The sequence below is a fragment of the Gopherus evgoodei genome, chromosome 23, assembly GCF_007399415.2.
Source record: "Gopherus evgoodei ecotype Sinaloan lineage chromosome 23, rGopEvg1_v1.p, whole genome shotgun sequence".
Taxonomy (NCBI): Eukaryota; Metazoa; Chordata; order Testudines; family Testudinidae; genus Gopherus; species Gopherus evgoodei.
Genome location: NC_044344.1, coordinates 6,138,392 through 6,161,834, shown reverse-complemented (window position 1 = coordinate 6,161,834; position 23,443 = coordinate 6,138,392). Strand labels below are relative to the sequence as shown.

Below are 23,443 nucleotides of genomic sequence, written 5' to 3'. Positions count from 1 at the left end.
TTTATTTGTATGACCTAGAAACCCTAATTATGGATCGGGATCCCACTGTGCTAGGTGCTGTACAAATACAGAGCAAAAAGACTGTCCCTGCCCCAGAAACCTTATAATCTAATTTATAAGACAAGAGACAACAGATAGATACAGACAGGCAGTTTCATAATTCTACTTGTTATCCAGTGCTTTAGAATTTTTTTAATTCATATTTTCTTTTCACCTCCAGAAGAAGCAAAAATGTCAGAAGCCCATTTTTTTCCTTGTATAAGTTGCTTCTAATTGTGTTTTTTTAATGAGCTGTTTAAAACAACTTAATTTTTCTTTGTTTTGTTCACAGTTGTAACTCAAACACTTGAGCAAACAGTTGGAAGAAACGCTGTTGTTTAATGCAGCACCCCGGGTCCTATAATTAAGTCCTCTGCTATTTCTGCATCTTTCTAGGAGACCTCCAGGGAAGATAAGCTCAATGTTCCAGTTATTTCTGAGGTAAAAAATAGAAACAGAAGTTACAAACAATTTTCAATTAAGTCAAAGTTATGTAATTCATGCTTGTATTAAGAAGTTAATGGCCTGATTTTTAAAGACCTCTCACATGTGCTAACATGTCTCAGTGACCTTGACCTTTCCCCAGATCAGTACAGACTGCAGGAGGGAAACAGGGCAGCCACAGAAGAAAAGTAAAGTGAGGTGCTGCTCAACCATTCTAGTAGAGTAAAGACACGCAGTGAGTTAGGCTTTGGGTTCATCCTAGGGGAAAAATTCAACCACTGAAGATTTTTTCTCGCTGTTCAATACTTTATCTTGTATTGAGTTAAACAGGTGCTGATAAACAGAAAGCTTAGAGATTTTAGACACTGAATAATAATAATAATAAAACCCCCCAAACCCCACGTCCTCTCTCAGTCAGGTTTATTGTCCATTTTATCTGACAGCTGTCTGTCAATCCACAAACTAGCCAGCGAGTGGAGCCATCTGCCTGAGCAATAGGGTGTGTACCTCCCTTTCCAGTGCCCAGTTAAATGGTTAAGAGGATTCCCATCTTGTCACTCTTTCCTCCTAACATGAAGGACCCACACAGTCTCCTTGCCATATCCCACTCCAAAGCCATATCCCAGGGCATGGAATGCCTCCATGATGTGTTGTTGCAGGAGTGCAGGGTGGGTGAGATCCTGGGCTTGGGAGATGCAGACTTATTTCAAATGGTGTCCCATCCTCTCTCTCAGGGGCGAGGGTCCCCTCTGGCAGGACTACAAATCCCAGCATCCTCTTCGAGGGGAGGTGCTCCGCTAAACCAATTCCGGCCGGGGCTGAGGGGCGGGAGCAGCGGGTTCCGCCCTTTCCCGGTGGCTCCTCCTCCTCTGTCGCAGCAGGGCCCGAGAGGCGGCGAGAGAGAGAGAGACGTGGCCCAGCGGTGAGCGAGTCCGCGGGGCAGCGTTGGGGAGGGGGGGATGTGAGAGCCCCGCCTCCCCCCGGGGAGAGGATATTGGGGGGCACCGGGGAGCTGTTTGTTCTCTACCAGCTGCCCCCTGCTTTCACTTTCGTTTCCCTGCGCGCAGCGCAAGTGGGGCTGGGCTGGAGGGGGGGGTCCCCACTCGGGGGCACCCCCCCAAGGCATGGCTGTTGTATAGGTGGGGGACAACTTCTCTCCTCCACCATCAGCGGACTGGGGGGGCAGTGCCCCACCTGGGCTGGCACTGGGGGTGACCCCCCCATCGTAGGATCGCCGCAAAGTGTCACCTTGGGGCACAATGGTGGGGTTCCCCCCCAATTCCCTCCGCCTTCCTCCCCTTGTCCCTACTTACTCCCATCCCCCAAGGCCTCTTTGTACGTGGCCAGTAAGAGGAGGGGGGTGGCACAATCTCCTATGCCTTCCCCCCCCCATACCAGAAGTGGAAAGAGGCAGGTCTTTAGGCTTTCTATGGGTCAGATGTCTCTCCCTCCCCAAGAATCCTTTGGACCCTGGACTTTAGCCATAGCATCTTCCATGGGCCAATAGCTCCAACCTTTTTGAATGACCTGCCCCACCCTGAGATTTTCTGGGGCTGTCCCCGTTTTCCCCCCCACTGCCCCGATCATCTCTCGAGGGGCCCCATTTGAAATGTTGCAACCTGTGCCAGATGATGCGCTGGTGTTGCACACCAACATGACAGTGCACGGCGACAGACGGATGATGTGTCAATAGTCCCTGGGTCCACGTAGGGTTGTGATGCCTGAGTTGGTAAGGAGGCAACTTTGCATGTGCGCCACGTGACGACATGAGTTTGGGTGGAAGGGAGCTATGTTATAGTATTGGGGAACAAGAGAGCATGAAAGGGATATATGAAATAAAGGGCTATATAGATAAGGTAACATGGAAGCAGTCTGTTACTTTTATTGATGTTTCTAAACTATTAAGGAAATAAACTTTAACACTGATAAAGGGAAGTAAGGTGTTTTAACACACATATAATTGGCCTGTGGAACTCACTGCCACAATACACAATTGAGGTCAAGATCTCAGCAGGCTTCACAAGATGATTATCCATTTATTTGAATAATGAGAACATCCACTGTGACACTGGGTAGGAAAAAAAGTGTAAGGGATGTTACCGAAATATTGGGTGTAAGGGATATAAAAGTGTAAGGGATATAATCCCTTTGCCTTATTGGGGAGAAACTTCCCAAATGGTAGTTTATTTCATAACTGCCCTAAGCAGTGGGTCGTGATCGTGTATGTGAGGCATCTGCTAAAGGCCATTGTCAGAACCTAGATGGACCGTTGGTCTGCTCTGATATGGCAGTTTCTATGAGTGATGAAGAGGGAGGTCAGCACTGGAAACCTAGCAGAAAGAAGTGGGTCTTGGGAAGTTGCAGGGCACCCAGGATCAGGGAGGATGTTCCATGCATGTGGATTGATGTGGAAAAGACATAGAGCTGCTTATGGGAAAAGGAGACTAGAGGTGTGTCAATGCACATTGTGCTGGCAGAGTGGAGTGTTCACTGGGCCCAGTTACTCATTTCTGTACAGTCCCTCCCGCTTAATGTACAGATGGCATGTTGGGGCTGAGCTGGGCCAAACCTAGCCATTCTCTGTTGCTGCAGTACCCATAAGGGCAGTAGCTTCAGGGGGTGCCACTGAATAGAGGAGACATATTCTGCTCCCCTCTGTTCTTGCATTGGCATATATTTGGCTGCATGAGCAAGGGAGTAGTGAAAGGTGTGGGGGTCAAATACACGTGGGATAGAACTGTGAATAGCTTTCATGGTCAGAATGAGGGGGTTGAGCATGGTGCTGAAGGAAACTGCAAGCCAGAGTAGAGATTCAAGTGGAAGAAAAGGGGATGACATCGTAAAAACAGCAGTCAAGGAAATAAACATATGATATTCCAGACTTGCAAGGGTAGTCAATTAGTTTTTGTCAAGGTCCAAATTTCTTTGCCAAGGTCCAGACTCCAGAGAAAATTATTTAAAAAAAAAAAAAGGACAAATATTTTGGGGTCCATTCAAAAGCACTCTGGATTTGGCCCATGGTCCACCTATTGACCCCCCTGCTCCAGAGTGTCAAGAGTTGCTGCTAGCTTTGCTGGCAGAGGGTTTATTGTGCTTGAGCTTACGGCTTCTCTCCATCCCGTGATTCATCTAACTAGGCTCCTTTAGGACTACAGTAATCCTTGAAAATAAGTGGCGGATCATCTGTCAGAGAAGAGGGGAGGGAGAAAGGGGCTGATGTATCTGAATGATGGCGTTGGAGCAAGAGAATAGAGTTGGGGTTCCTGCTCACGTGAAGGCCATCGTGATTGTACTTATGCAGCTTCTTTCATTCAGGGATCTCAAAGGGCTTTGCAAAGCATTTGATCATCAGAGGGGATAAGAGGGTTGTGTTGGGCGCTGAATTCCTGGACTGGATGATTCTTGCTGTTTTTTAACCTTTCTCCTGGATCTGGACTCCCTGATCGAGGCCCTGGCATATTTATTTATTGGTGACACAATGGAGCAATTGGTTTAACTTGTTCAGCAATCACCCATGCTAGGTGTAGGGATTTCTTGAAGGGTTCAGTTCTGGGCCTTGTGGAAACAGTCTATTTACCGCTGTCTAGATACTTGTGATCGCCCTTTATAAGTTTGGTTTGGTTTCTTCTTGCACAAGGAAACTGAGCCATAGAGGGATTAAGTGACCTGCCCAGAGTCACACAAGAAGTCTATGGCAGAATCAGGAATTGAATCCCAATCTCCTGAGTATCTTGTTTTAGCCACAAGACTAACCTGCCCCCTCTTTTTCTTTAATCCAATTATTTATTATCTAGCTGGTACCTGAGGGCTATATGAATACACCTGTACCCCACTATAACGCTGCCCTTGGGAGCCAAAATATCTTTCCGCGTTATAGGTGAAACCACGTTATATCGAACTTGCTTTGATCTGCCGGAGTGCGCAGCCCCCTCCCCCCAAGAGCGCTGCTTTACTGCGTTATATCCGAATTCATGTTATATTGGGTCGCGTTATATCGGGGTAGAGGTGTATTTTGGAGAGACTCAAACTCTTCTCAAATAACTTTAGTTGATTAACACCTGTGAGGTGCGAGTGCAGGTCTAACCTTTCTGATCATGACAATTCAATGACCTCGTCTTGCCTGGTAAGAAGAATTCAGGGTTTCATATAGTTCTAGGAAACAGTGTTCATATACAAGCCTATCTTAGGATCTCTGGTGCTTATATGATAGAATTGAAAATGGCCTCTTCCTAAAGAAAAAAAAAAAACAGTCCCTCAGAGATGGACTGTAAAAAAGGGAAATCTTTAATTGGTTATTTATTCCTCCCCTGCTGGGTGCATGGTGTAATAATATCTCATTAGTTCATCGCACAGTCTGCGTTACAGCAAGCTACTCATTAGCATTCCATAAGGTGTGGCTGTCACTGGCCCTTTCATAAGGAGCAGCCCCAGATTGCTCATTTTTTCTTCCCTCTTCTCCCTCTGCTGACGGTTTATGAACAGCTCAAGGAATAAGTGGCGAGATTTGACATCATTACATTGTCACTTCATCCTTTTTTCCTTTCTTTCACGCTCTTATAATTTCGTCCCTCCCCTATGTCTATTTTCCTCCTCTCCCTCTTTTTTCTCCTTAATTCATTATTGTTCTATTGATTGAAATGAGTTGACAAACAAGTCTTGCATCGGTGAAGCACTGGAACAACGCATGCAGACAGCTGGCAGGCTTAGCAGCTAGAACAGGGGGGAACTGGGATTCAGCACTCTTCCAAATTCTGTCACCAACTTGCTGTTTGATCTTGGGCAAGTCACTTAAACTCTCTGTCTCTCAGTTTTCCCCATCTGTAAAATGAGGATAATAATACTCTTCTAGAAGGGTTGTGAAGTTTGCATGGCACTTTGTTGGAAGATGCAAGAGAGAGGCAAAGCATTGCTAATTATAAAACGAACGCAGAGCCCTGTATGTTCTGTGGTTGTGGAATTTGCCGTGGAATTTACCCATAGCTTCAGATTGTACCCCAGCACCTCAGCTTTCATTTTTTTTAAAATTAAGTTTGATCTGTAATGGCTATAACAACCTCTAAAACATGAAACAAATGTAAAGCAATGCCTGTCTGAGTCTGTAAAAAGTCTGAAATAATTGGGTTTGTGAGTGGCCCAGCCATCTCACTCAGGGCCCTATGGCTTCTGCTATTGGGGCAGCTGCTGAATTTAGCTCTTTTGCTGCTGAATTCATTATTTGGCTGCTGCCAGACACTGTTCACATGTAGCCTTTGCACCATCTTGGGCTCAGACCCAATTCTGACGTAGCACAGTGGCTGTTAAAGGTCCCATGGCATAGCCCAGAAAGAGCCAGGCTCCCTGCCCCCAGCCTGACTAACTCCTTCCTGTCCCAAGGAAACATGTTCCAAGGGTCAAGTGGTTTTGAGCTAGTTCTGTGTGCAGAACAGTTGCTATGTTTGTCCACGTAGTCCTTGCTCTCTCAACATCTGAACCATTGCTTTGTAATGTGCCTTGAGGCATATTGAACATGAAAGATACGAGATACAAGAAGATCACACTCTAAATGTAATGCTTATTTGGGGGCTGGGGTGATGAATGTCATTTAAACATGGAGTCGGTAGCTGTCAGCCTTTGTACCTTGATTAGGAAGGCTGGGAAATAATGGAGATAAAGTAATTGTTATCTACCCACGGCATTTTGTTGTATGCTGTGGATTGGGCAGAGGTGATAGCTGCACTACCTTTTGCTGAATAAGTTCTCAGCTGGAGTACTATTGAATTCACCCCTGTACTAGGAGACCTGTGAGAACCCATGGGCCTAGAACCAGGCCTGCAGGGTCCAAGGTAGGTACTACTTCCTCACTGCTACCCAGAGCCTGGTTAGAGTTATCACCAAGAGGAACTGAGAGGCTAAGCCCTGCAGGAAGTCCCACCCTAAGGGGCGTGAGCGACAGCCCTCCACGGTTCCCTGATTGGCTGAAACTCCCCATATAAGCTAGGAAGCCATGGCTGGGAGTTGTCTGAGCAATGCAGACTCTGGTGTGCTTTCGCCCCAACTTTGCTTGCTGTGATCCCTGGTTCCCGACCCCGATTTACTGTCTCTGGCTTGAGACCATTCTTGACCCTAGTGAAAGACCCTGGCCTGGCCTGACTCCGATTCTCACCTCACGCTCTCAGTTTTGTAATGGACTTTGACCTTGTGGTTTTGACCCGACTTGGATTGATCTCTGACCTTTGGCCCTGATAGCGAGCAGCTCACTGTGCCCACAGGCTGCCCAAGTCCCAACCTTGACAATACCCGAGTAACAATAAGGACCAATAGTGTCCCCCTTCCTCTCTATGGCTGGCTGAGATATTACAGCTTTTCTTTTCTGAATGCGGCCCTAAGAACGCCTATACCCTTGCCACCTTCAGGCTATACATCTGCCATCTGTTCCATCGAGAACTGCTCCACGAGGCCACTGAGAAGTATTGGCTGGCACAGAATGCAGCTGGCCACCTTCTAAGTGATCACAGGAAAGCAGTGTTCTGATCTAAAGTCACTTCCACATGGAACTCCTGGTGCCGGTGATGACACAGACTTTGATGACACAGTCCCAGACCTTCTGGGGATTTTATCTGAGGTCACCTCTTACCCTATGTACTATAGCTGCAGTTAAGATCAGTTGGGAGGCTCCTGCTTTCTACTCTTGGAATTGGGTTTTCCTGGACTTGCAGCAGGATTTTCTTGGCAAAAAAAATCCCACCCCTTGGCAATCTGCCAGACAAGGAGGCTGGCTGCCTCTTGTGCATGATGGTAAGGCATATATTTAGTTTTCTGAGCGTTTCCTGACTCTGTTCTTGGTAGTTTGGATACTGTTTTATTAACAGTTGCTGGGTCAGTAGTTTTGTACTGTCTCTTGCAGGTAACCTTGTATAATTTATTTTTTGAACTTGTAACAGCACAGTTAAAAGGTTCCTAAATAAAGAAACAGATGAGAGTTCTTATACTATTGATTAATGCTGCTGCTATGCAACATATGTGTTTTAATACTGAGAATTATGTGGCAATTTTAGTATAGTGATTGCTAGTAGCAAATGCTATATCCTTAGGGTTCGGACCCTTAAGAGCGAACTACTGCCACTTAGGGAGCAAGGATCATGTTGCCTGGGAGGAGTGCACAATGAATAGGCTTGGAACCATTACATTTCTACTGGTAAATGTTGGCAAATGTCGATGTCACTGTACACAAGCACACAAACCCACCAAAAATATTTCTATCAACAGTATTAGAAATTTACGAATAGGCAAGGCAGGAAAAATGTTTCTTGGGAACTTCTTGCAGTTTGATTTAAGGATATTTGTTATGTATATTTCGATATGCAATGCTGACAATTTTGTTTTTTAACATTTAAAAAGCTTTAACTTTTTGAATCTCGATGTTTCCTGTTGTTTAAACAGTTATTGGCTGACCTGCCCACAACTTCCTGCAACTGTGAAAATGTAGATAGCTGATGATAAAAAAGGCTTAACAATAAACATCGATATTATCTGTTAAACTTATAAATAAATAAATAAAAATTGATTTCTGCCAAGCCTAACAGTGAGGTATCAGTCTCCCTTTTGAGCCACAAAGATGAGGATGGCACAAAATGTATTGGATTTGGATGCTAAAGCGTTACAGTAGAATTGCTAATGAAAAAAATAGGAAGGCTGTTGGATTTGCTTCTTATTGGCATAAGTGCGTGTCTTGCATTTCTCATGTAGACTGGCCTTGGGGGGTAAGAATGCTCTGGATGAGGTCCGAAGATTCTCTTGTGTCCCAGCACCACAGGCTGCAAGGTTTTGTCTTACCCTTCGCTTTTGCTCTTGTCCTCTCATAGAGCCCCGTCATGGACAAGACCTTAGATGAACCTCCCACTTCTGCTGTCTTCTTGGACAACTGCCACTTCTCCCAGGTTATCTTTAATAATGTGGAGAAATTTTACGTCCCCGGAGGAGACATAACCTGCTATTATACCCTCACGCAGCACATCACTCCTCGCAGAAAGGACTGGGTGGGCATTTTCCGGGTAAGCGTGTGCTCCAAGCCATTAGCCACCATGTATTGTAAGGTGGCTGCTCACAAAAGGAATGACTTGATGTGGGCATTTCCAGTTATTTCATGCTTGATCCCTAAGCGGGAGTTTGAGACTTTGGAAGAACAGAGTAGCAGCTCTTTTTCGGTGGCTAACTTGTATATTGTTGTGTCTGTACTGCATCAGGAGACGTGGGACCTGAATCTTTGCTGTGCCGTTCTTGCACTTGGGAGCAGGAATGGAGTAGGGGAGGTTAATGGTGCATTGAGCCACTGTTGCACTTCCTGTATTCTGGGACTGGTCACTGGCCAGCCTGAAATTAGAGCTGTTTCAGGGCTAATCTGACTTGTGCCCTGTTTCCTAGAGCCAGTGAGGAATAGGCGTGGTGTAGTGCATTGTGCCCCCATCTACCCTCAATGCTCTTCTCCAGCGCGCCTCTCATTTCACACCTCTCCCTTCTGTCTTGCTCCAAGGAAGGAGTAAGCAGGCAAATAGCCTGGTTTTTCCTATTTGTATGGACCCAAGATCTGGGTAGCTAGTATAGGAGTGTAAAGGGGGTTCTTATGGCAGTGCGGACGTATAGCCCAAGTTACAATATCGCCCTGCCACAGGATAAACGTAAGTAAGCTGTATGATACCATATGATTATCTCGCTGTTGCAGGTGGGATGGAAAACAACCCGCGAATATTACACCTTCATGTGGACTCCTTTCCCGAGTGACCTCAGCGGTGATTCTATCGTGCAGCAGCAAATTCAGTTTCGAGGTCAGTTGGGAAGGGATGGGCAGCTCACAGCGTGCACACACACACATACCATCATGTACCAAATTGCTCTAAACGCCAGTAATAAGTGTTACCACCTGAAGCTGTACAACTGTTGAACAGGAATATAGTCCAGTACTTGGGTAAATTTCATTCGAGGAGCTGTGGTTATAAGGTCATCTCAAAATAATAGCCCCCAAGTTTTTCTCAAAGGGTCCTTCCCCTCAAATGTACTGTCAGTCAAGTTCAGCTTGGTGAGAGTGTACCCTCCTGCTAACACAGAGACACGTCTATATAGCACATGCGGTCCTGCGGCCTCTTCTTCCGCTGTTATCAGTGTAGCAAAAGCCCCTGGTGAGAATCCCCCTTGCAGGTACTACGCCGAGCTGTGTTTTACCATCCGTGTTCTTCTGGTGATAAGGAGTCACTGACCTGCTCCTTGAGGAGTCATTTACGTCAGTGTTTTACACTTACTTTGCACTGCTATAGAGGAAGGCACAATGAGTGGGTCAGTGATTACCTGGCCCCATAATGTGGATGCTGCTTTGTATTCTGTGGTCTTGGGTCTGTTAGATCTGGGCTTTCGGTGCTGTACAGATGACAAGAGGCCTGAGTAATTAAAAACACCTTACGGTGGGGATTTTTGTTCCTTTTAAGCCTACTACCTGCCGAAAGATGACGAATATTACCAGTTCTGTTACGTTGACGAGGAGGGAGTGGTCCGTGGAGCCAGCGTACCTTTCCAGTTCCGGGCAGAGACCGAGGATGATATCTTGGTGGTTACTACACAGGTATGTTCCCTCTCTCGTCCTGCTTTCTCATGCCCTTATCTTCTGTTCAAACTCCCTTTACCTAACACAACATGGGGATCCAATGACTACGGCACTGAACTGGGACTCACATTTGTCGAGCGCGCCAGTGTGCTGCGTGTTAACTTCCCCCATGCGATCCTGGCTGGTGTGCACTAAATGTTCTGTAGTGCACATTGATGTAGTCCTGGTTCTCCCCACTGCACGCGAGCATGGTCTGCCTGGGGGAGTCAGAGCACAACACATTGGTGTGTTCTGCACATCACATCCCCGTAATGCGGACTCTGGGGTCAAAATCTGAGGGCTGGATGAAATGGCCTGCAGAATGTACATTTAACAACCCTGGACTAATCCAAGTTATTGGGCTCAGCACGTGAATACATTTAATGGCCGGTCATATATGGGAGATCAGTAGATGATTTACAAGTCCCTTCTGGCATTTGTGAAGGCTATGAAATGAAATCTATGAAATATTGTAACAATAATGTACACTCTGTAGCACCTCTTTGCTCAAGAATCTCACACACTTTGCAAACGTTCATTCATTAGCCCTTGCAGCCTCTCTCTGAGGTAAGCAAATATTATCCCCATTTTATAGACGGGTGAACTGAGCCACAAAGCAGTAAAGAAACTTGCCTGAAGACTCAGAGCAACTCACTGACAGAGCTAGAAATAGAACCCAAAATCCTGGTTCCCCATTTCTTGCTCAGAAGACCAGACCTCACTTCCTCCCTAGCTTAATAGAACTTAGGGTGGAACAAATCTTTTCTGCTTAGGACAAATCTTAGCTTGGGACAAATCTTTTCTGCTTGCCAAGCAGGAGGTAGAAACTGGCATTTTATTTGTCTCCATTAGCGGGGAATCTCCTTGTCAGTGTAACAATTTGAGGACTCTTGTTTTACAGACTGAGATCTGGAACTTAAACAGAAGAACAGGATTTTTCCCTCCCCTCCCGCTGTCAGGCTGAGCAAAATTATCCTGTTAAGGGCTCTTTGCAGAAATTGGCCTTGGAGTCCGTTAAAAAGTTTGGTGTTTGGGAGGAGGGTCAGACAGCCAACTTAGATTGTCAGCTCTTTGTGGCAGGGGCCATTGCTTTGTTCTGTGTTTGTGCAGCACCTCGTCGTGGCCCATAATTGGGGTTCCTAGGTGCTGTGAAAGAACTATTGTCAGATTCAGTTTTCCACTGGACTTAAGGAGACTTTTCTTAAAAGAAGCAATGTAGTATAGCTAGAGTAGAGGACTGGAAATCAAGACTGCTGGGTTATGTCCCCAGGTATACTGCAGACTGTGCTATTTGGACAAATTCCTTTATTGCTCTATGTCTCAGTTTACCCCTTTGTAAATTGAGGAAAGATACACTTTGTAAAGCTCTTTGAGTCCCTTGATGAAGGTGCTGTGTAAGTGGAAAGTGTTTTTTGGCTGGGCTACATGGTGGGGTGTTGTATGTGGCCTGTAGCTATCTGTGGCTCCTTCAGCTGCTGCTCCCGGCAGCTCCGTCAGGGAGCTTTGAGCATGGGTGTGTATCTGGTGCAGTTCACCACCTTCTCCGACACCTGCCCCTTCTGCGGTGAGAGGGAGACCCTGGCGCACATCTACGTCGAATGCGCCAGGTTGCAGTCCCCTTTCTGGCTTCTCCAGAACCTTCTTCTTAAGTTCTGGCTGCACTTCCCTGCATCTCTTGATCTTTGCATACCTCATCTGTGGCCCCGCAAAGTACAAGACATCCTGTTCAGCCTCCTCCTGGTGCTGGCCAAGGTGGCTGTCCACTATATCAGGAGGAGGAAGCTGGGCAGGGAGGTGTTCTGTGATATTTCTGATTCTCCTTTAAGACATGTCTCTGGGCAGAGTTCCTCTGGGCTGCGTCCACTGGTTCCCTGGATGCCTTCAAGGGGTAGTGGGTGCTATCCGGGGTTCTCTGCTCAGTGTCTTCCTCTGGATCCCTGCTTTTGACCATGTGACTCTCATTCCTGTCTGGTTTTTCATTTGTGCTTCCTATGATCTGTTGAGACCTGGGTTCAGTGGCTTCTTCCCTTAGGCTGGGGGAGGTGGGGATTTAAAGGTGTCCCATAGCCTCAGTCTCCAAGAGCCTCAGTAGGTGCTGCTCCCTGCAACCCCAGAAGTAGAAATTGGACCATTCCTGCATTAACAGGATGGAGGTGGAAGTGCAGCTGTGGCAGCAGGTAGTGCTGTGCCAGGAAATGATCAAGGGTGCATTTGGGTAGCCAGCAGGTGCTTGTTTGTATCGAGGACTCAGCTGGCCACCTGAAGTTAATGGTTGTGCAGAGCCGTCAGTTCATGGACCTAATCCTACAAGAGGCAGAAGACCCTCTGCTCCCACTGATGTCACAGGGAATTGAGGGCATTGAGCGCCTTAGAGGTTCAGGCCTAGTGGAGCTTGATTTTGAGCTCTGGTTGGACAAGCTCTCGCAGCACCGGGAGAGACTGAAAGGGAAATCCAGTCTCCTTGGTGTCAGTGACGAGGTAGGGAAGAATACACTGGTTTTCTGCAGGGCTCACGTTCCTTTCCTCATCACTACACTGCATTCTTATTGATCAAGTCTGTGTTGTTTGCCAGGGAGAAGTGGAGGAGATTGAGCAACAAAACAAGGATTTACTTAAAGAAAACAAGGAACTGAAAGAAAGCTGCCTGTGTCTCCAGAAACAGAACCTGGGTCTGCAGGAGGAGCTCCGGCTGGCACAGGTACAGACAAGGGATAATACAGTAATTCAGAGGCCTTGTGGCTGACAGCTCAGGCTTATACATGCCCATTGTGTGCTTCCAGGAGAAGATGAAGGAACTAGAGGGAGAAGTCTGTTTCTTGCAGACTGGGAACTTGGAGCTGCGGAGAGCTCAGGAGCTACAGGCCGGAGAGATGAGCTCTGCCCAGATGAATTTGGCTTCAATTAGGGAACAGAACATAAAACTTGGAAAGGAAAATCAGGTAAAAGTCCAGATTAGCTGGAAACGGGTGACATGGAGGAAGGGAAAAAGGGGAGTCCAGAGAAAGTGGAGAGGGGAGAATAAGATAGTCAAGGTCTTAGCCTAAGGGAAATGTGAGCAACTGTATCTCCCATTGTAACCCATGAAGGGGTTGGTAAATGCTTCTCAGGGTTAGTCCCAAAGGGCAGAGAGAAGAGAGAATCTCCCCCTCACTTCTTTCCCTCCCCCCATCCTCTTTGATCTCTGTGGAACGGTCTTGCTGCAGCCCCAGTGCCTTGTGCTTGGGAATGAAACTGACAAGCCTCTTTCTGCAATTAAACAGGTTCTGAATGGAACGGGGCTCCTGGGCTCTGCAAAGTTGGAAACCCTGGACCTTCCCAATTCGGGGGAAACCCTCAGTGCAACAGAGAATCTCCACTTCCGTTTAAAAAGCAAAACAAAAAGGGTTTCAAGGCCCTTTCCTGACAAAAAGCCTTGAAAATACAAACCAATCGCTTGGGTGGAAAGGAGCAAGCAGCTGGGCTTCGCTTCTGTAGCAGGAGCCTGGTGAGGTCCAAAGATTTGGACAGAGAGAGAGATCTGACACGCATCTTGTTTGCAACAAGTCAGTTGTGCGTGTATCTCCAACAAACCATCTCCCCAACCCTCTCCCAAAGCCTGAGGCTGACCCAGTGCAGAGTAGAGTGGTAATGATGGCCTGGAGTTGGTTATGTTTGGGGAAGGGGAAGTGCTCAAGAATGATTTCATAGGCCTGTCCCAAAACCCCAAAGACCAGCTCTGGATCTGACCTGCCTATTGCTCCTTCCTCCTCTTCTGTTGGCCAAGGCCCCAATTTAAGGAAAACTGGAGCTGAATACATGCGAGAAAGGAGAGAGAAAATCTTGTTCCCTTCAGGAGGGTTGTCTGATGTTGTTGCATTCAAAGATATAGTGGGGAGCAAAAATGATGGCCATTTCTGTGGTTTGACTCCCATTTACCTTCCTGCACTCAGGAGCTGCAGAAAGGACTGGCGTCTCTGAGGAGCAGCTGTGAGAAATTGGAGCTGGAAGGAAATTTCCTGAAAGAGGAGAACAAGCGGCTGACGGAGCAGAATGGCTGCAGAGAGAGAGAGCTACAGCAGTGAGTGTTTACACGATATGTTTGCAAATGGGAGTTCCTGGAAGCGCAGCGGTTTGGGTTTCCTCTTCTGTTTGGTGCTGATGAAAGCCAGTGACTGTATGCACAGAATGAACCCTGTGAGTGAGAGTATAAGGAGCCCCTTGGGGTTTTGAGCTAGGTTTGGCGTTCACAGGCCCTCAGGCAAACATAAGTGTGAGGGTGACTGAACAAAACTACTCTTGGAATAAGTCCACGCATTATAGGCTCTCAGCTGTTTGCGTCAGTTGAGGGGAAAGCAACCCACAGGGTTGTGAAACAGATCCAGGATTCACAGGATCTCTGGTAACTTCATGCAAAGGTTTGAGCAAGACAGCAGGGCTTTGGTATCTAGGGTTACTCCATTTGAACCTGCCTGAAGACTAGATAAGCTTTTGATTAGGTTGAGAAATGAAGGTCTGCGGGTGTGGTTTACCAAGAGCTGGTGCTGAGGGGGAATTTGGCGGGGAGCCCACATGCAGCTGAAAATGTTACAGTTTGGTTTCCTCTGAGCAGATTCAAAGAACACAACCAAGAAGTGTCATCTGAAAAGGAACAGCTAGAAAGCAGATTGAAAACTACCCTGGATCACATGGACCAGCTGCAGGTAGGCAAAGTGCAGTCTGTCTCTGCTTCTGCAATCTGTGCAGTACTCTGTATCTGTCTGGCTGGGAATGGAGCTGCCTGTACCAAATTAGGATGGTATCTGAGTTGTTCCTAGAGATTCCATGAGCTTCTTAGGAAACTGTGAACCTACAACATGACAACCTGAGCTCCAGGAAGTTCCTAACAAGTGCTGTATTTGGGAAGGAGGAAACTTAAGTGAATCCTTGCAGATTTTTCATCTCATACTCCAACATACCTACCTTGTGCACCCATGTTAGGTTCATCATAAAGACTTTGTACTCCTCTAGCTCCTCCTATCTGAGGATCTCAAAGGGATTTATGAATGTGGAAGGGTTTATTCTCACAAGAGCCCTGTGAGGTAGATAAGTGGTAAAGATGGCCGGAAAACAACAACTCCATTTCATGAAACAGAGAGGTTTCAAAAAATGTGTTGTTCTGCATTAGAAGGAAAAGAAGAGACTGACTCTCTGTATCCTTGTAGTTAGGCTGGGGATCTGGGAGACCCAGGGCAGTGTCTGAACTACTGGATTATGGAGCTTCTACCCACCCGGCTACATAGCTTTCCCACCCTCCTGACCAGAAATGCCGTCCTGGTCCCGACGAACCTTTCCAACAAAAATGTTATCAAATCCAATATGATTCCTTTGAAACATCCCAATTTCACTTAAATGGCATTTGATGGAAAACCGTTGCATCAAGAAAAATTGATCTGCTTTAAGATTACTAGCCCTATTTTACAAATGGGGAAACAAAGATGGAGTGACTTGACTAAGGCCATGCACAAAATCAGTGTCAGAGCCAGGAGTAGCACCGAGCTCTCTTGTCTCCTAGCCAAAGGATCATCTTTCTTGTCTCTAGATTGGTGCTTGTCCAAAAATTTCATTGGGTTCCAAAAATGTTTCACTGGAATTCATTTCCAGACATTTGTTCCACAACATTTCAGGTTATTTACCACTAGTGTGTTGTTATGCAAATCACCCCCAAAATCCACGTGAATAGGGCAACGTTTGGAATTAGGATCTATGGCTTAGTAAGACTTTGACAAGCTACTTTCATTCTGGACATTCCTGCTGCATTATAAATTCCCTGCGCTTCTTTCTGTCCTGTATAAACTGTTGGGCCATCGCTTTCATCCACTCGTTTTACCTCAGTCACAGGTGTTGAATCAAGAGAAGGAAATGGAAAACCTGGTTCGGCTGGACCATGACAAGACTGAGCAGCTGGAGCATTTGAAGGAGGAGAATCGTCAGTTACGCATTACTTTGACTGAACAGGTAGAGCCTTCCCTAATAATGTTGAGGCTTGAGGGAGCTGGGTTGGAGGGATATAGAGCAGCCCATAGCGGTGAGCAGATGGAGGTGATCTTATGGAAGCTCCAGGGGAATTAGGTGATGGCGGGAAAGGAGCTGCCCCTGTTATGGCAGGTGGTGCTGTTGCACATAATTTTCTGTTCCAGGTGCTCTTTTTTTAGAATGCAAACCAGTTTTTAGTTGGGGAGGGGCGGGGAGACGGTTGGTTGGTTGGTTGTTGTGATTCAGTTCCTTTGGAAGAGCAGTTGCAAGCAGCAAGAGAATTTGCTCCCTGCCTTAATCTCTAACTAGTGTCAATTCTTCGGTCAGGTTTGCTCTGTGGGAGCCAGGGTTTTGTGTTTGGCTGAGATTTCTGAAAAAGAGAGGATTGCCTGTGTTCTGTTTGTGACCACCCATGTCCCAGGACTGGTGTATACATATAAATAAAACAAGGTATACTAGGAATATACCCAGACTCTGCATTGCTGATTTCTGCTCCAGTGGGAAGCTGGTTTACAAAGCCCTGTACATCCGCTACTGCTTGATGGAGGGGCAACAATACCCTTAACTCTTCTCTATTGTTCCTTATTCATCTATAGTATCTTAGTTTAGCAAAGCCATTTAATAGGGTCTAAATTACAGAAGAAAGCCAAAAACAGTGGGAAGCATCCATTTTTGGTGGGGGATGAGTTGATAGGCACTGTGCATTTCCCATTTTCTTCTCCAACCTCCCTTCTCTTTGGCATTCCTTTTGTTATTTATATGTGGCTCCCGCTCACTGATGTGTATGGTGCTGAAATTTGTGGTCCTGTGCAGAAAGAGCAGGAAGTGAAGCTGGAACAGTGTCTGGAGGATCTGAAGGTGACAGAGGCCAGCATGGCTCTTCATCTGCAACATAAGCAGGTGTCATGTCTTTCTTTGGGTGGATGTGGGGGGATGGTCTCCAAAGAGCAAAGTGAAGGGATGAAATCTGTGGTTGCACAGAGGACAGTGTGTTGCTGGGATTCAGAGAGGGCCAGTATTTCACTGAAGGGAATGTAAAGTCAATGGGACTACAGCAGAATGGAACACTGCATTACTTTTTTATCATTAAGGGCATATAGCTGGCAGGTTAGAGAAGTCACATCAAAGAAACAGACCTTGCACTTGGAGAGGAAGGAAGCCAGGTTTGCGATGGTCTTTAGTCCTGGGGGAGTTTGCCCCACAAGCTCCAACTAGCCCTGAGAAAGCTCTTGTTCCTGCACACACAAACTGTTACTCTTGTTGTTACCATTGTGCTTGAGGAGCAAACTTGTTGACCGTGATCTTGAGCTCGGAGCTTGAGTAATCTTTTAGATACCCATGGCTCATGTCATTGAGCTCCCTGAAGATGAGAACCAAGACCTCAAACTTGATTTGCTATTCTATGGGAAGCCAGTGTAGGGAGCTGAGGGCATGTTTCATGTATTCTCAGTAGGGTTGTCAGTTTTGGTTGGACGTACTCCTGGAGATTGTATCACATGACAGAATCTTTAGTTAAAGATTCATCTTTAATTCCTGGAGACTCCAGGACAATCCTGGAAGGTTGGCGGTCTTAGTTCACAGTAGCCAGTGTTGCTGAGGAGATGTGCTGTGGTGTTCTCTACCAGCTGAAGTTTCCTGAATGCTGAAGGCTTCATGCCCAGGTATGTTGCATTGAGGTAATCCAGCCTGAGCGGTAACAAAGGCATGTATAGCCAAGGCCAGGTTGCTGTTTGCCAAGATGATGGAGACTTTTAGACAACCAGAGAGGAGTCCTGGGCGGAGGCCAGCTATGGAGTTTAATCAATAACCGAAACTGATAAGATTAACTGATAAGCATCAAACTTTTTTACATCCCTACTCACAGTATCACCATGTATGTATTCAGGGAAGTACAGACCATGAGTGGTTTATTTTGAAAGCAGTGGTGACTTAGGTTGGTTAGATATGACATGGTCAGACTCTCATTGAAGTTCAAGGTTGATTTATTGATCTCACACACACATACACACGAAACAAATGATATCTGAGCAATTCCTGATACTCTCACAGCTTTTCGTTTGGTGATTCCCCATCCCTGATTAACCTAATGCTTTTGCTTAACAGCATCAAAATCACGATCTAGCAAAGGAACTCGAGGAGAAGAACCATTTGTTTCAGATTCTTCAGCGGAAAAAGGATGAAATTGAGGAGAAAAATCTGGTGAGAAACTCACACCCGCATTACCAACCTCACAGCGCAGAGAGGTCTTCATTAGCAGTGGTACTGAACGCAGTTCAGAGTTAGGCCAGGTGGTTGGACGAAAAGCTGTAAGAGATTTTGCTGAGACTGATTAAGGAGCTTGTAAAAGTGAACCATTATTATGAAATAGAGAATCATGAGAAAATAGTTAAAAAGGGCTGTCTGACAAGGAAATTGTGGAAGAAAGCTTTACTAAAATGCAATCAGACAACATGGTGGGTTTTTTCAGGTGCTCTCAGCACTTACCTAACTGCTCCCATGGAAATCAGTGGCCCTACTCAGTATTTGCAAACAAACCACACAAAAGTCTTTTCACTGAGTTATTAGCTAAAGAATAGCTCCCAGTTTCTGTTCAGAGCTTTGCCACTAACTGAATGACCTTAGGCTGGTCATAGATTTTAAGGGCAGAAGGGGTGGTTTTGATCATCAGTGTCCAGTTCTGGGTACCCCACTTTAAGAAAGATGTGGACAAATTGGAGAGAGTCCAGAGGAGAGCAACAAAATTCTTAAAAGATTGAGAAAACCTGACCTATGAGGGAAAGGTTTAAAAAAAACCAAAACACCTGGTCATGTTTAGTCTTGAGAAAAGTCTAAGGGGAGACCTGTTAAGTCTTCAGATAGGTTAAGGACTGTTATAAAGTGGACAGTGATCAATTTTTCTCCAGGTCCACTGGCGGTAGGACAAGAAGTTAAGGGCTTAATCTGTAGCAGGGGAGATTTAGGTTAGATCCTGAGGGGAAAGGTTTCTAATTATAAGGCTAGTTAGGCTCTGAAATAGACTTCCAAGTGAGATTGTGGAATCCCCATCATTGGAGGTTTTTAAGAACAGGTTGGACAGACACCAGTCAGGGATCCTGACTTGGTCCTGCCACAGGTCAGGGGGTTGGACTTGAATACTTCTCAAGGTCCCTTCCAGCCCAAAATTTCTATGATTCGATGATCATCAGGTCTGACATCCTGTGTTACACAGGCTATCAAATAGGTATTTTCACCTCTCTTTGCCTGTTTTCCCCCCATCTGTAAAGTCGGGATAAGCCTGACCTACTGAAAAGGATTTGTGAAGTGCTTTGAGATTCTCAGGTGAGAGGAACTAGTCATGACCGTTTGCGCTGATATAACAACAGATGCTTCTCTTGGAAATGGCCCCCTGAGCTCCTGGAACTTCATTCTGCTCTTCTTTCCCTTTGCAGAGACTAAGGCAAGAGAACAATGAGCTGCTGATGCGCCTCTCTGAGAGCCCAGATTATTCTGCCTGGGTTGCAGTCCCATCGGCGCAAGTTCCAACTCGGTCTCCAGAAAGTGCAGACCTTTTGTTTGGGAACCCGTACAATAGTGAGTTACTTGGCATTCTGTGCAGAGGCTCCCAGGGACCACATGGGATGGGTCCAATCTAATCACAATCCTGACAGCTCCCAAGCAGGAGAACCCTAATCAAGGAACTGGGCTAGAATCAGAGATGCATTAAGAATGAATAGAGTTCGGAGCTACCAGAATTCCAGCCCCCACCCCCTGAAGATCTTTTCTTCAGTCCTCCTACTTCTTCTTGGCCAGTGAGAGACAGAAGGTAAAAATTACTTCCTTCCCATAGCTCCTGAGAAGATGGAATCTGTCCATTCACTCTTTGTTGGCAGGAGGGACATCCCCCTACACGTGGTGGTTGGGGTCTCAGCAGGTTGTCATCCCTCTTGATTTGGAGGCTTGTAGAAAAGAAGCTCTCAACAGCATGTGTGTACTGCTTCCCATGTGTTCAGAAGACGCCCTGCCAGCTCCACAACTCTGTCTGGTCTGAGAGTTGGCTTAAGTGATTAGCACTGTGCTCTCTTTCTGCCAAGAAAGAGAGCCAGTTTGCCCAGTCGCAAGGCAGCCAGTTGAGCATTCGAGAGTCTTAAATACGGAAGTTCCTTCCAGATTCAGAGCTAGAGCTGGTGCTTCAAGAAGAATCAAGAATAACAGGTCAACAGCACATCAAATGGTTTACTTTTGGCTATGGTTAAGACTTGCATTTTCTGTTCTTTTGCAGAATCCCTAGAAACATATGGTGTGAACATGGTGAGTAAAGTGGCTGGTGGATTTTGCTTAGTGGTCTGAAGGTGGCAGTCTAACTGAGCTCTATGGCCAGTTTCCTCTATAAGCTTTTAGTGCTGGTCAGGGTAGTGGGTTCTACCTTCCCGGATAGCAAATGGAGCTCTGGATATTTCAGAATAAGCTGGGGGAATTAATGATAATTGTGCTACGCAGGAGCGAGGGAACTTTGCTAGAACTCAGTTGCAGCCCTGGACAACATGAGCATGGAAGCCGTAATGAGCAGAATTCAGCTGCCAGATGCTGTATTTCATATGGAGAAATGGACACATACTGGGTAGGATAGAAAGCAAAAGCCATTCTGAGAAGCTCTTGGGCTCCCAGAGCCAATCACTGAGGCATGGGGACATTTAAAACCCTGTGGAGTATTAGAACCTAGAGTGGCCTGTCCTGTAACTGATTATTTCTAACCTCCCTTCCTCCTTTTATTGCTAGTGCAGATATCTATACATCATTGTTTTGTATTCACCTTTCAGCCCTCTGTGAAGAAATGCCCCCTGTGTCATGAGGTCTTTTCTGATGACATTGGGCCACGTCAGTACGAGGAGCATGTGCGAAGCCACATTCTGGATTGCCCGTTCTGTGACGAGACCTTTCAGGATAAGCAGGTGTATGATGATCATGTGTACTGCCACAGCCTGGAATAATTCTTCAGTCTGCTTTGTGCTGCCTAGCAGGTGTATAGCGCCTCTTTCAGGTGTGGTAGCACGGACTTGATCATAACCAATACTGTAAGAATATAGATCCTAGAAAAATCACCCCAGCAAGGCTGGACTCAGCACCAGTACTGTAGTGCTGACCCATCTGTTCCGTATGATGTAATCCATCATCAAGATGGGTCAGATACCCACCAATACTATTGAAATAATCCATCCTTGTCAGCTGTGTCCTTTATCTTTAGTCAAATATGGGCACTCTTCAACAGCTCAGTCCCTGTAACCAGTTGTTCAGACCAAGTGCGATACCAATACTTCAGAACAAAGGCTGTCACTATGATCTGTTGTTCCAATCTAGCCAAGTGCTGATATTGTAGAACAGCAGTTCCCAACTGTCTGTGTTTTGCAGGCATGTCTCTGTTACAATTGTTATATTTCATAGAGTAGAGCTGAGACCACTAACCCTAAGGCCAAAAACAATGTATAATGCCCTTGAGCCCAAAGTCCCAACTCTTATTCATGGTTACAGGATTGCAGCTCTAACTTCATAATAAAATTGAATCCTTCCTTCACCCTTTATCCCAAGCCAGTGAAAGCTTTACATATCTCAGGAATTAGTTTAACCATCTATGTGCATCCTCTAAGGAAACTGATGGGGTGGAGCCTGGATTGTTTCTCTGATTTGCTTGCCTGACGCTTCTTGATTCCAGGCCAAAAGGAGCCTCTTCTGAGTGCAGAATGCTGAGGTTCAAACCTATCAAGTTCCTGGGATGATTGCACTGCTTTTGCACAAGTTTAAATTCTTTTTGTTGCAATTTACAGCAAACATTCTTTCCTCTATGCAAACCCAAGGGTAAAGTTTATTATCCAACAGAGTTACACTGTGCATTAATTTAGTGATGAATCTCTAAATCTATAGGGAATCCTAATAGGTTTTCATAATAGCCTGATTCAAATGAAGTTAAGAATAATGGATATTTTAAAATGCTGCTTTAGTATCTTCAGTGCTAAAGGCTTAAATAAACTTGTATCCATCAACCTTTGAAAACTTTGGACTTCTGTCTTCAATTATGTAATAAGGCTTTTATTTTATTTTTTTAACTATTAGCAGGCACTATACAAAACGGTGTAACAGAAAAATGGAAAAGGTGAATAAACAATAGCAAACAGAAACTACGCCCATAGAAAACGTCTGGTTATTTTTGTAACAAATAAGACAGGTGGAGATTCTACCATCCCATCCCGAGTGACAGATGTCCTCGGGGAGTTGTCTTGCAGGTCCTTATTCCTTTCTAAGGCCCAAGTCCATTTATGCACATCCCTAACTTTTAGCACTCCACGCTGAAGTCAACTGCATTGCTTGCACTTACTGTAAAACAAGGGGCTTGTCCTCACACAGCCTGGCACCAAAATAACTAAATTGATTGCAAGTTGCACCTTGTGCTATTTCAGTGCAAATCTGTGCAAGGACACTCTTCTAGAACCCTTTTATTCTAAAGTAAGTGCCCCCCCCCCCGCGGACTTTTCCCATCCCCAAGTACATTCCCAGCCTCTTCACTCTGCCCCCAGCATTGCTACTGAATCCCCTTGACTCTACCACCCGTATCACCATTCAGAATGCCTATTATTTATTTTCCGGTAGTATCTAGGAGCCCTAGTTGTGGACCATGGCCCCAATCTGCTAGGTGCTGTACAAACACACAACATTTTCCCTGACATGTCCAGTCGCCTTCCGTGTTCCTCACACTCATCCCTTGCTGCCCAGTTTGCCTCCAGGCTGGCATAAATAATCACCATCCCCAGAATTGGATAAATATTTCCTCATAAGAGAAACATGCATCGGTTTCATACCCAGGGCATTTAGTTAGTAAGATGGATCAGGACTGACACAATCATGTCACTTTGGACAATCACTTATACTCACTGCCTCAGTTTCCCCATCTGTAGCATGGGGATTCTGACACTTTCGTACCTATCACCCAAGACCATATTGCATAGCTCTGAAGAGGGAGAGCATTGTATTTGTGCTCAGTATTATGATAAGGTTTGCAGGTTTGTTTTCCTTGTAGGTGAGACCATAGAGCTGTTTTCCTCACCTCATCTCTGAGCTAATTAGTCACTGATGTTCAGAGGTTTGCTTGAAGTACAGGAGGAACAATTCAGTTTGATTGTCTATTCCCCCTCCTTTTATCATCATTAGGTTTAAGTTTGACTTGAGGGTTTTTGTGGTGGTGACATCATGCAATCCTCTTAAGACATTTGTCTATAATTAGGGCATTGCATGATTTGCTACATCATTACTCTATTTTTCTCCACTTGTTGCCTCTCCTCATATGTTTAGACTATAAATGCTTTTAGGCAGGGATTGGTCTTTTTTTCATTA

General features: G+C 45.7%; 1 protein-coding gene across 5 annotated transcripts; it reads left to right on the top strand.

The window, feature by feature from the left end:
• The first annotated feature begins 1,296 nt into the window (after window positions 1-1,296).
• On the top strand, window positions 1,297-22,236 carry CALCOCO2 (calcium binding and coiled-coil domain 2). Of its 5 annotated transcripts, none has more exons than XM_030541006.1 (14): window positions 1,297-1,405; window positions 8,325-8,513; window positions 9,182-9,284; window positions 9,939-10,072; window positions 12,666-12,791; window positions 12,874-13,032; window positions 14,023-14,150; window positions 14,682-14,772; window positions 15,944-16,066; window positions 16,898-16,984; window positions 18,188-18,283; window positions 19,513-19,654; window positions 20,343-20,371; window positions 20,881-22,236. In XM_030541006.1, exons 2-14 carry the CDS (start codon window positions 8,334-8,336, stop codon window positions 21,049-21,051), a joined length of 1,569 nt encoding a protein of 522 aa, XP_030396866.1. In that variant the 5' UTR covers window positions 1,297-1,405; window positions 8,325-8,333; the 3' UTR covers window positions 21,052-22,236. The 5 variants fall into 5 exon arrangements, with proteins under 5 accessions (XP_030396866.1, XP_030396865.1, XP_030396863.1 ...); XM_030541003.1 differs by lacking the exon at window positions 1,297-1,405 and adding an exon at window positions 1,658-1,745 and having other exon boundaries at window positions 16,898-16,942; XM_030541002.1 differs by lacking the exon at window positions 1,297-1,405 and adding an exon at window positions 1,659-1,745.
• The last annotated feature ends 1,207 nt before the right edge of the window (window positions 22,237-23,443 follow it).

Bases quoted from the DNA above. Each gene is read 5' to 3' on its own strand.
- CALCOCO2 (XM_030541002.1), top strand. The intron at 14,773-15,943 runs GTAGGCAAAGTG...GTTTTACCTCAG, and splicing joins ATCACATGGACCAGCTGCAG to TCACAGGTGTTGAATCAAGA. The intron at 16,067-16,897 runs GTAGAGCCTTCC...GGTCCTGTGCAG, and splicing joins GCATTACTTTGACTGAACAG to AAAGAGCAGGAAGTGAAGCT.